Raw genomic sequence first — 13,535 nt, forward strand, 5'->3', positions numbered from 1 at the left:
TAAGCTACACAGAAAGAATGCTTTATGTAAGAGCAGTAGAATGGTGATGGAATCCAGATTTAGAGACTTATTTAGAAAATGAATAAATCAAATAAGACAATAGGCTATTTAACAGTCAAATGCATTTAACTATTTTTTTTTAAAACAGTGATCAAAGACGTTTTTTTTTTCTCTTCAAAAGCAGGTCCCCAAACTAACAAAATTAATTGGAAGTGTCACAAAGAAAATCATATTACATTTGGAAATAGTCTGTTTTTTAGAGATTGCATTCTAGCAGTGTTGTAATTTCCAAGGTACTGGAACACTTTCTGGACCACTGCAAATGTGTATTTAAGGTCCTTGCGATAGTTCATGTTAAAAGCATACAGTGGGCCAAACAGGATTGTAAAGGCATTTGTAAAGTTTCCCAAGTTCTTCATAACCACCTCCTCTTCAAGGACAATTACAGCATTTACTGCACTGGACAGCAATCTTGGAGGGACGCCATTCCTGACCAACTCTAAAATTCCCATCATAATGTTCCTTGCAGAATTCTACAAAAGATATGAAATACAATTAGACACTTCATAAAATGACCATTGTCATGAGTATCACATACACTGTAACAAGATATCAAGTTCTGCGTATTAATGCAAGTTACACACCCCATAAAATGCTAAACTGATGCACCACAAAATGAGGTAATCAAATTACCAGGATGTTTTTGGAATTGAGGCCAGCTCTCTTAGGTAGAAGGGAAGACTCAAAAGAACAGAGTCTCTCCAGTGAGCTGTTAAGTCTGTGGTCTGTGAAAGAAAAGAAAGACAAAACCAAACCAACACACGATAAGGTCAATGAATGGAGGAAAAAGAGATTGCTTAGCTTATGATACACATATAATACTAAGCTGAAGCTAAAAAGAAAAATCTAGATTACTCTGAAATTGATAAATTGGTAAAATTGCTTTAGATATATTACCTACCTGTATATCCTGTTTTTCTAGTAGATTCTCCATTTCCTCTTGAGCTCTGTAACATCATAAGCAAGCCCAAAGTACAACTGTCCAGTGATGTTAGGAGTGCTAACTTCATGATTAACGCAGGTTATGCATAGAAATTCGGCATAAACCTATGTGTAAGCAAGACAGCGAGAGAGGACTGAGTTAATAAACTGCAGAAACAAACCAACGGTGTTTAAGACATTAAAGTGACATGTGAAATATAATACTTACCTGTTCTTCAACAAAAACCCTGGCCATTGTTTAATTGTGGATAACGTTGGCTGATCCTGTTGCATGGAAAATTTACTATAGCAGCACAGCATTGAGTTTTGTTGTGAATTAAACATCTGAAATAAAAACCATGACCAAAACAAAAAGTTATGTATTTAGAAGATTTTCAAACAGTAAATGTACATATAAAGACTCAAAACTAAAACCATAGTGGTGCTTACATTAATCTGATCACTGACAGAGAATGTTATAAACTAAAGTGAAAGTTCACCCTGGGCAGACACATCCAGTGTTAAATTTAAACTGGGTAATGCATCCAAACTGTAGTACTGCATAGATGTGTTACAATGTGCTGAGAATGTCATACATATTAAAAATGTATTAATCAATTAGAAAGCTATTCTTAATAAAGCAAATATAAATATTAATCAACTTCCATATAAAGTAATGTCAGATCTCCTAGCTATATAACAAAGTAAGGTAAACTCATTATTACCCAAAAATTCACTAAAAGAATAACAAAATGCATAATTTTAACTACTGCGGTGGGTTGGCACCCTGTCCAGGACTGGTTCCTGCCTTGTGCCCTGTGTTGGCTGGGATTGGCTCCAGCAGACCCCCGTGACCCTGTATTCGGATTCAGCGGGTTAGAAAATGGATGGATGGATGGATAATTTTAACTATAGTGTTTGTTAGTTGATTGCTTTATTATATGGAGAAAAAAATGAAATGGGAAAAGCTTCCAAGGCATGACTCAGTTGTCACAACATAAGCGTTATCAATACATAGGCAATTGCATTAATGCATGTGCGTATTTGTACTATACAAATTACATAACTGTTGTATCATCTATTTACACTTTTGCTATCTAACATACATGTCGTTTTCCGTGTCTTTTTGCTTTTTGATGTTGGTGGGTTTGTGTTTTCATGTGCTCTTCAGCGTGGGTTTGCTGGTCATTTGCCTTTTGCAGAAGTTGTGTTAAGCCAAGTGAAGTGTGTTTTGGTGTTAGGAGCTCTGCCGCCACTTTGACATTCATGACGATACGTCGGGGCAGATGAAATACTGGGCGCATATTTAATATGCACTAACTATGTTTTCCATTGCTGTTTTTTGAAAGCACGCTGCCTGCCTCGCTTGTTCAAATTGAGGAATCAAAGGACACAGATCTGTATAAGCAGCCAGCGTAGGGTCACCACTTTTCCTACAAAATATTCCTCCATACCAAAGTGCTTACAAAGCACACGTGCGATCGGCAGGATACATTAAATACTAGTTTCACGTGGAGATTCCCGGCAAAAACAGAATTTCACATGTGAACACGCACTGCGCTCCTCCACGGTGACAGAATGTACTTTACAACAGAACTGGCGTGTTGTGCGTTCACTGCTGAATTTAACGTAGATGCCAAAATAACGCAGGAAACCACTGCTGTGCAAACGCACCTTTACACGTCCCTTATCTTACGCTAGTGAGTGATTAAAGACCTACACAATAGTTTCTGAAAAAAGCGGAAGTTTGGACAGGGGCTTGCAAAAAGCGTATGTCGGCTTACTAGAAAATGACAAATGTGGTTGAAAGCAGCAAATAGTTCGTTATAAATTGTATTGTATTGTAATTATAAAAGTGATACATTTTTGCTGACGTACAGAGCTGTGTTAAAAAGAGCAAATAATATTAGCTTTACAGAAAACTAAACTGAAAACTAGCTTACCTTGCTGACCAAGTTAACGTTCAAAGTATTAATTGTTAAAATAATAGTGAACAAAGTATGGAATTTGCATTACTGAACAAAATGACACATAAGTGTACAACTTCACTTACCTGTTAATGTAAGACCATTCATTTAACGTTGCTTTCGACAAATCAATGCAAAGAAATTGTGCCGTTCGTCGTTTGGAAAAATCCAGAATGTTTGAATTTACTCCTCGCTTTGTGCATGCTCAGTAGATGAAAAGTACCAGGATTTTGCTCAGCCAACATGTATTTTTTTGTCAAACCTGCAAAGCTGACTAAGTACAGAAACATTATTTCACTTAATAAAATATTTTAAGTTTAATGGCGATTATTGCATATTCATCTATTCAACACATTTTTCTATTTTAGGACATTTTTTAACTCAATTGTTGCACCAACATTTTTTTCTTCATAACCACAAATTTTCCTTTCTTGGATTTTTTACAGTGTAGAATTGGGTTTAGCAGTGTTGCATCACAGCTTTCAAGTCCAGTATTTTAATCCCTTTCTGTGTGTAGTTTGCATGTTCTCCCAATACCCGAATATCTTTTGTTATGAAATTCCTGCCACATGCCAAAACATGTGTCCAAGGTTATATGATGGGTGGCACAGACAGAATTGGTTGTGCTGCCAGGAAACTGTGACACCGGATGTGGGCTAAGCCAATTAAAACACCATCAACAACAGGAAAACATGTACTGGCAGTGATAGCTTGCTCACCACATCAGTGCAAGTAATCAGACACTGCCGGGTCCTGATATAACTTGCATATGTACAGAGTGTCCCAAAAGTAAGAGAAGTCCACCAATTGATAGTTGACCTGGTACATTATATTTAATACCAAGCTATATATGTTGGCTACCTGTACTTTAGCAGGCAATCCTGGTTTTATAAATAGAAACCAAGGCCAAAGAATGGAGGGAAGCCTGTTGTCCACAAAAGCAGCTAAAGGGAAGACAGACTTTCCAGGCAGAGTCTGGGAAGTAACCCCAGGATGAGCTTTAAAAGCCATGTCCATTCAGTTTAGGGTTAGGAGATTAGTTAAGGATAAGCAGGTGAATAGCTGGAGGTAGAGAGGACGCACATCTTATAGGAGAGAAAGCAAATGTTTCTTCAGATTTTAGTGAAAATGTAGACCACCAACCCTCCTTGGTAGAAATGGCAAATAGCTTGTCAGGAAGGCACAGAGGGATCAGCAATATTTGTGTTCTCTTTTATTTACTTTTCTACTTTTGCTACTCCTTTTAATTAACCATACTGGTGTGCTCTTGTTTTGTCTTTAGAAATACCCTTTTTTCAGCTTTTTTCCCTTTTGATGTTCTGTTGAGTGCAAATGGCACTACAAGCTAGGAGATCCAGATTCACAGTTAACTGACACTTCTTAATTGTCCCAGTGTATATGTGAATATGTGTTTGACTGTAACCCATGATGAACTGCCTTTGGCCTGTGTTTAGGTTTGCTTGTCATCTAGTACCCAGTGCTATCACAAAAGGCATTGGTCCTTTGTATTACTAATATAATAAGAAGGTAGAGAATGAATGAACGGCTGGACATTTGCAGTTATTTATTATTGTTATCTTGTAATTATCCAGATCTAATTAACTGAACCTGATTGTGTGTCTTCTGTGTTATGGAGCTGAAACCTCTCTTGGCAGAATAATGCACAAATAAGGAACCAAACCTGGATAGGCGGCCAGGGATATCACAACTTTTAATTCAGTGCTAATTTTCATTGCTCGCCAATGACAACAGTGCTTTACAAAATCCTGTGGCTATAACTTGCGTCACTATGAATTGTTACTTGGATCAGGTTGCGTTGTATAAGAGGAGTAATTCTTAAATCTTCTAAAGCCTAATTCCACTTTTTCACAAGCTCTCAAGAATGAGCACATTATTGCTTACATATGTACCCGTTGTGCACAAGGCTACCGGTGTTTCAGTGCGGCAGATGACAACCCCTTTCGCCGGCTCCTCCCCTTATGCATTAGATGACGTCACGAATAATCAACAGACATGCGCCGACGCGTCTCGACGCTTCCTGCTCTCTCTTTCTAAGCGGCTGAAGCTGATTGAGCTGAGCCACGCGTCTCACTTTGGTCGTGTTGAAACGGACCGCAGCGTACTGGACTTACAAAACCCGACAAAAACATCATGTTCAGCTGGGTGAGCAAGGAACATGGAGGCAAAAACACCGAAGGGGAGATGTTCAAGTCAGTGACAGAAGGCTTGCAATCACTTTATATGAAAAAGCTGCTGCCCCTGGAGGAAGCTTATATGTTCCATGAGTTCCACTCACCGGCCCTGGAGGCCGCCGACTTCCAAAATAAACCAATGGTATTGCTGGTGGGACAATATTCCACAGGAAAGACAACCTTTATTAGGTAAGAAATTAATCAGAACCATAAAAATGGCGAGACAGTTGTGTTCTGTCCACGTTACTACGTGAATTTAATACAGTCTGGCTAGAGGATCCTCTTAAATCCAGATACGAGTTTCGGAAAGGATTTGTCATTTTAAAGAATCCACCTATAGTCCATGCACAGTCTAGTAGCTGAGTCCCATTCTTCATTTAAGCAAAGTTGTAGATACTCATTAGGTGAGACCACCCTTCTCGACATGATCAGTCTTACTCAAAAACTGATGGCAGCTTCGGTAATTTGGGCAGCAGTTGGGCACAGTGGGTAGCACTACCATCTCACGAATCTAGTGTCTCCGGTTCGAGTTAATTACCCCGACTCCGTGTATTTGTCAGAAATTTCCAAGCAGCTCACCAAACACGAGCAGTGGAAGTATTTGGTAATTCCCAGTTTGAGCCTATACGCTAAGTGGGCTTCCGTTTTGGTTCAGTTGGTTGGGTGGTGCTTCGTAACGGTTAAGATGCTGGTTTATAAATCACTGTCGCCGTTTCAATTCGTGTTTTCAACCCAGACTGTGATACTATACGTGTCGCCAAACTTGGTTGTGCTCCAGGTGTACAAAATGTATATGATTTCTTATTTTTCCTTTGGGACAAATAAAGCTATGTATTTCTGTCTGAATGTTACTCTGTCCGACTTCGGACAAGCATGTGAACGTATGGTTTTTGCCATAGAAAGGCGCGGTATAAATGACGTTTGTTTTTTGGAATACTTATCTAGAATCTTTATGCCTCATTTAGTTTGTCGGGCTATTGAGCTGTGACACTATATCAGATGGTTTATCTGTACAGCTCCTTCTTTGAAAGATAGAGATGAGACTTTATTATGAAAGTAATTTATTCTTTTGCACATGGAGTCCCAGCATTAGGTTCTTTACTGATTCAAAACTGAACATTAGCTCAATATTTGCTGTGATTTGTATTGATATACAGATGATAATAGCAGAAATTGGTCTTGTAAACCAGAATTTTGCTTAATTGAATTGTATTAGTCTTTTTAATTATGCAAAATTAATAACCTATGCCTGTGTATTTTTGTAATTTGAAAAATTCACTGAGTAGAATGTAAGGTTAATTAAGAAAAGAAATGGCCATGAACTGGATTAAATGGTTCCAGTAGAGGACAGAAGCCAAAATGATGTATAAATCCAATCAAACTGCACAGATATTATGGCAGCACTACTGTGTTAATTGGGGGGGAAATCGAACACCTCATTTTGTAAGCACTCTGCTAACTTATTTAGGTCCAAGTAATATGGTTTAGATACCTTTTAATTGCATTTTTTGAGACTTGTGTGCGTATTACATGGTCAATCCATTTTAAATGCATCAGGATAAGGTTTTTAATGGATATGATCTGTTCATGCCGAATAGTAGACATTAGAAAGGTCTGTAATCAGGACAGGACTCCTTAAATTGTTTTTTCATAAGGAAAGAGGTATATTCTACATCATAATATATATCAGACCCACCCAGTCCAAGCCAGAACTACAGTGTGCCACAGCCTTTCCTGATTGCATTGGCTCCAAGGCAGGCGACAGACCTAAGCATGGTGCCAGTCCATCACAGGGCAAACTCATGCACATACCCAATGCTTGTACATGGCCAATTTGGAATAGCCAGTTAATCTGACCTGCAAATCTTTTGGGATAGATAAGTAGGACTTTATCGGTCCCAAAGGGAAATTTAGCTTTTACAAGAAGTATATTTGCAAGGCATCAGTGTCACGCATTGTATTACAGTGCTACCTGCATGTTTAACAGCTAAGTATCATTATTCACTTATTTTACTAGGGAAAACATTTTGTTTTCCATATGTAAACCTTAAATGCAAAATAGCAGCATAAACATTTTTTTTTTTGTAGTTTCTTCTTCTTTTAAACAAGTCTGAAGTTAAAATGGAAGTTCACCCACTTTGGTATTTGTACTCATTTGGCTAACTTGGAATCTTTTGCTTCCTGCCTTAAAGCAGTACACCATATAAACCCATTGTGGCACATCTTATAAAAAAAATGCAACTTCTTGTGTCAGTAGTACTCTTTGCAAATGACAATTTGATATTAGCACATTTTTTTTTTTTTTAGAATAGACCTTCTTCCTGAGTTCAAATCCCAGGTTTGGTCACCCGTTGTGTGAAAATTACCCAATATCTGGCTCTGATTTCCCCCAACAACATAAAGACTTAATTTTTAGGTTTCTTAGTAACTCTAAATTGTGCCTGAATGAGCGAGAGTGTCCTGTGGTTAACTGGAACCCTGTTCCACACTGGTTCCTGTCTTGTAGCTTAATGCTTCTGTAAAAGGCTCATAGTTATAAACTGGACCAAGCAGGTACAGAAGATGAGCGGATGAATCAATATTTTAATAGTTCCAAGGGGTTGGGAGTATGCCACACCCATCACATGACAAACCACCTCAAGATTCCAAATTAGGACCTGAGCGCAACTGTGCAACAGGTGACACCTCAGCACCATGCTAGTTTGAATGGAGCGGAACAGTGAGGTTTTTTTTTTTTTATTTTTTTATTTTAAAATACAGTGGCTGGAGTGCCAGTCCTGCCATCAACCTCCAAGTTCTTCTTGCAAGTTGGGGGGACCTGCTTACAGGGCTGGATGCAGGTTAAACTCATACCCAAGACAGAGCAATTGCAGGTTGGGCCTTGCTTAAGGGTTCAACAGAGAAGAATCTCTTCTGGCATTTACTGGATTCGCACAGGTCCCTAGCCTCAGAGCCACCACTCTGCCTCCATAATGGTCCCGAAACATTCAAAATATTATTATTTTCTGTTGTTTAATGTTTTTTCCTCTTTAAAGTAACAGAGTATAATAAGTGTATGACCAGTACTGGCAGGTTATCTAGCAGTCATGAAGTTATGAAGTCCAAAATCTAAAAGATGCTGTTTCATTCTTTCTCCTTTAAGTCTGAAAGAACTCAAACAATCTAAAATATTTGTGCTGACAAAGTGAGCCTTTTTTAACAGGGATATTAAAAAAAAAAAAGTAAAGTTTAATGTCAACATGCTTGTTAAATCAGTGGGATTTTATGTACAATTTAGGACAATTTGAAAGTTAGCTTTTTAAGGAAGAAATACAAGATGTTCTGAGTAAAACAATAGGTATAAAACTAGTTCACCCATCTGCGCAGACTCTCATGAGTGTTAAAGTGAACCCAGGTATGTCAAGTCAGATCCAACAAAAAGTATACCAAAAAGTGACTGTCCATAATATCAAAACCAATTAACCTAATTAATAGACATGAATTTTGCAAGTGCCTGAGAAAAGTGCAGAGCAAGAAGTTTTGTGGTATTGATAGTGGTTTGTAATATTTGTACAGGCTGAGTATGTGTGTTTTAACCAACTGTGCAAAGAAGAACTTTTCCTTCTGTTGACGCTGCCTAGGGTACTGGATGAGTTTCATTTATCCGTTACCCGTTTTGTTCATTTGCAGTTAATGTAAAGATTCCCTGGGTGGTAAAGAATGTTTTTGCACACATGCTTTCTTTTAAATTAAAACTCAAACTTGCAATACTTAAGGAAAGAGGGCGTAGAACCTCAACCTTGTTTGATAAGAAAGAAGAATTTAAGAGTCCATTATGCAAGACATGCCTGCGGAGAGTGCAGCAAACAAAGCTCAGCTGATTCTTGCTGTGTGATGTAAGACTTCCAAGGTGTTCCTGCTTTTCTCTCAGGCATCCGCCTACCTGCATTGTGACTCGGCTTGTCCCTCAAAGACACACCCAGTCCTTTTTACACTATTCTGAAATGTATTTTCCTCACCTGAGTAATGCTCAGTGACCAGCTTTCTTTATACCAAGTGGCTGTCTGCACAACTTCCACATATTGAGATGTTATGACTCACTGACAAGTCAGCATATGATTTAATATACTGGGCTGCTGAACGCCCACTGATTCATCCACCCTACTTACTGGGAGAGATATGGTTGTGTGTTTTGTATTCATATGGACGTTAGAGTGGCAGAAGAGATAAACAGTAAAATATTAAAAGAAACAAAAAAAAAATACAAAGGGGAGCCAGGGGATAAGCTGAAACAGAATGGGGCACAGGGGAATAAAGAAAGAAATGGCGAGAGAGATTATGAGCATAGCAACTGAAGTATAGTTGGGGATAAGTAAATAGAGAGTAATAGCTGGAGAAACAATGAGCACTATAAAAACAATGAAATAACAGAAGGTTGGAGGATTTGAAAATAAATAGATAGGACACGACTGAGTGGCTTAAACTGAACAGTTAATGTTCTCTCTTGACTTTTTATGTTCTCATGCTTTTAGTTTAGGGAAAAAAACTTATACAAGGTGGCACAGGGAAACAGGAAATTTTCAATTGACGTTTAATGCACAAATGAACACATTACAAAATACATTTAATGATTAAATTTATTGTACAGGATATACAATTAATGATGGTAATCAATATTCATTTTATTTTTTGATTTTGTTTTGTGGAAACTCTGCCTGGCTCGACGTAACATGTGAAGAGGAATGCCAGGGATTCCTCTTCAGTCCTCCTTTTTAGTTCAGCAATGGTTGCAGGACGTGTGCAGTACACTTGGCTTTTCAAATGTCCCCACAGAACAAACATCAAAGTGAGATCTGGGGATCTCGGAGGCCATAGAATGTCACCGTTTGGTGAAATGACACGCTTTCCCAACAATCGTCGAATAGCTGCCATTGATTGTCGGGCAGTATGCGAAGTGGCTCCACCTGGGGAATTCTTTTTTTAAGGCAGAACTCCTTTCTTCGAAATTATGCACCCATCTTTGTTATCGCATGAGCAGATGGGACGCAATCATGAAATTCTAACTGATGACGTCAAAATTCCCTTTTCACACCAGTCACACTATCACTATTCTTATAAAAGGCTTTCTCAGTGAAAGCTTGTTGTGCACCACTCCACTGCTCCATTATAACTTATGCTAAGGGGTTCCAAACGAGGTCACATTGTTCCCAGAAAACAACTGCTGATGCCCCAGGGTCGCTAACACCTAGTTCCAAAATGTCCCGTTTCCCTGTGCCACCCAGTATACTATTTTAACCATTTAATCAAAAGGTGCATGTGGAGTTTTCTTCTGTACATTACTTTTAAGCTGTTACAAGTACGTGATATTATTAGTGTGCTTTCATATGATCGGCCTGTAGGCTTTCAGTGTGCCTCATGTGAGTAGCAACAGCAGATCACTGCCATTCAGACTGCCTGTGGTAATATACAAAAGAATGGAATGAAATCACTGTCAGTTTTTGTCCATTCTCAGTTGTGCACTTACTGTTAAATGAAAGATTAGATGACTGTGCAGTAGCTGACTGCTCTAGCTATTAGGAATGTAGGACGAGAATTTCCAGTTTTGCAGAACTGGTGCAAAGGTAGGGGTTTGGTTACTTTTGTGACGTTTCCACTTTTCATGCCTTTGGAAAGCTAGGACTGCTTAAACGTCTTAAGCATATTCATAAATACATGAACAGATTCATTTTTGTATCCCATAATTCAAGCCCAGGTTCTTTTCTTGGTCGACACTTGCTTTTGTTCTGAAGTAAAAATATGGAAGTGAACGTCTGTGATATGGTTTGTATATTTGCAGCTGGAGATCCACAAAGGGAGAAGACAAATCACATATCATAAAGTAGTATTTATTCCTGAGCTTCATCAGAGGGTAATGCTTAGACATACAAGAATCAAAGGCAATATATAGCAAAATTAGGAGGTGAGGGTGTCAGGGGTTTGGTCAGTGTGTTTCTTGTTTTTGGCATTGAAAAGGGCTGTGCGCAGATTGTTCGAAGGCTTGTGTGCTATTCTGATATCTGATTTGGACAGGATGTGTGCTGTGCCTTCTGGCACACCGTGATGATAAGGAAGTGTGTACCAGATGAGATGGGGGGTCTGGTTTGAGTCGATTGTATGCTGAGTTCTCGATAGCAGAAACATGAAATGCAGTTTATAGCGTTCCATGCAGTTCTTGTCCAGCGGTATAATAGGACAAACATCAAAAAGAATCGCAACACGTATACAGGAACATCGCAACGCCGTCAGAAGAAAAGACTCACGATCACTGATCTATATGCATACAAAATCAACCGGACATACTGTACATTCAACTGGGACAATGTACAAATAAGATTTAGGGCCAGTACTAAAAGTGCCATAGAGCTGGCTGAATCTTGGCTATCAAACGAGAACGCCATCAACAAACATTTGGACATAAACCCAGGCAGCATATGCATACTTAATAAGAACATGTTCATAATAAATAAAACTTTACGACCAATACTCCTCCCAACCCCTGACCCCCCATACACTGACCATTACCCTGATGCCCCAAAGCCCACCCCACCTCCTAATTTTGCTATATATTGCCTTTGATTCTTGTATGTCTAATCATTTCCCTCTGATGACGGCTCCTGTCAGGGGCTGAAAGTTCAGGAATAAATACTACTTTATGATACGTGATTTCTTTTCTCCTTTTGTGGATCTCAAGGTGCAAAAAAAAAAAAATATATATATATATACAGTACACTCACATTATGTGCAAAATTCAATAATGAACTCAAAAGTAGTTTATTGTGAGTATTTGGTTTGCAAACACTTTAAACAAATAAGTGCTTTTTAACAGCAGTATTCCCTTTACATAGCAGCAGTTAATGTTTAAATTGAGATTTACAAGAAATATTTTCATGTAATCAAATATAAAACTAAAGCTATTTGCCACTGCCAGGGTATTAACGTTTTATCTAACTTGTTATAGAAAAACAAGTTACCCTTGGAGTCCAGAGCCACGATCATAACATTATAACGAGCACCTTTTGAGCAACAGCAAGTTAACATTTCTAAATCTGTTTTCTTTTTTTAATCTGAACAAGCAAAAACATTTTCTTTTTTCAGGGAGCAGCATAAACAGTCCGTGTTCAATTGTTTGAGGGCTAATATTTTTTTCCAAGAGACTGTTGCTGCCTGTTGTGCCTGCTGTCGGCACCTGTTTGCACACGGTGGGTTGGCTGTCTTTGTGAGACAGGTGTGCATGGGTTGGATTTGCAGTGAGACACAGTATGGTTTGTACCTCCTGTCATCGTAAGTGTCTGTCCTTCCAGGCGAACGTTGCCATAGGTGCATCAGCTACACAACCCATGTTCAACACCACGATCAGCTGATGCCGGTACCTCACTTTTTCATTTTCGATCTACATCTCCAAATCACTTGCATCAGGATCGGAGTCTGACAAATCAGTGTGCAATTCATCGATAATATGAAAAAAGTCATCCATGAATTATTTTGCTTTGAGCATTCATTTAGGTATCTGTCCTCTGTCATTTTAGAAGCTGTTTGCTATTCACTACTCATGCACGTGCAGGGAATAGAGGTCAAATCAACAAAGCTTCCTTCTAACAAAAGCATATCGAAAAACACTGTAATAAGAAGATCACTAACTCTGTCAATCGCTAGCGAGACTGAGGCTTCAAAATAATAATAATAATAATAATAATAAAAACTATGTTAACGCTCGATAAAATAATTGTTGGCATTATTTAATGCATTAATGCGATAATAACTCCTTAACTTGCCCAGCCCTGAGATATACATAGATACAGTGCATCCAATACTTTGTTACAGCCTTATTCCAAAATGGATTAAATTCATTTTTTTCCTCAGAATTCTACACACAACACCCCATAATGACAACGTGAAAAAAGTTTACTTGAGATTTTTGCAAATTTATTAAATATAAAAAAACTGAGAAATCACATGTACATAAGTATTCAAAGCCTTTGTCATGAAGTTTCAAATTGAGCTGAGGTGCATCCTGTTTCTCCTGATCATCCTTGAGATGTTTCGGCAGCTTAACTGGAGTCCACCTGTGGTAAATTCAGTTGATTGGACATGATTTGGAAAGGCACACACCTGTCTATAGAAGGTCCCACAGTTGACAGTTCATGTCAGAGCACAAACCAAGCATGAAGTAAAAGGAACTGTCTGTAGACCTCCGAGACCAGATTGTCTCGAGGCACAAATCTGTGGAAGGTTACAGAAAAATTTCTGCTGCTTTGAAGGTCCCAATTAGCACAGTGGCCTCCATCATCCATAAGTGGAAGAAGTTCGAAACCACCAGGACTCTTCCTAGAGCTGGCCGGCCATCTAAACTGAGCGATCGAGGGAGAAGGACCTTAGT

The 13,535-nt window shown here is 38.6% G+C and overlaps 1 protein-coding gene and 1 long non-coding RNA gene across 2 annotated transcripts in view; one reads left to right on the plus strand and one right to left on the minus strand.

The window, feature by feature from the left end:
- Positions 1–967: 967 nt before the first annotated feature.
- Positions 968–3,431, minus strand: LOC120518918. The gene is made up of 3 exons (XR_005631322.1): positions 3,035–3,431; positions 1,211–1,326; positions 968–1,107 (listed from the first exon to the last, which is right to left on the minus strand). It is a non-coding gene; the product is annotated as an uncharacterized LOC120518918 (long non-coding RNA).
- Positions 3,432–4,958: 1,527 nt separating this feature from the next.
- The window catches only part of ehd4 (EH-domain containing 4), a 61,939-nt gene continuing 53,362 nt past the window's right edge, over positions 4,959–13,535 (plus strand). The window contains exon 1 of the mRNA XM_039741355.1: positions 4,959–5,329. Coding sequence (XP_039597289.1) covers positions 5,100–5,329 — 230 coding nt within the window. The 5' untranslated portion in view covers positions 4,959–5,099. The remainder of the gene's footprint in view (positions 5,330–13,535) is intronic.

This window comes from Polypterus senegalus, chromosome 18 (assembly GCF_016835505.1).
Source record: "Polypterus senegalus isolate Bchr_013 chromosome 18, ASM1683550v1, whole genome shotgun sequence".
Classification (NCBI taxonomy): Eukaryota; Metazoa; Chordata; class Cladistia; order Polypteriformes; family Polypteridae; genus Polypterus; species Polypterus senegalus.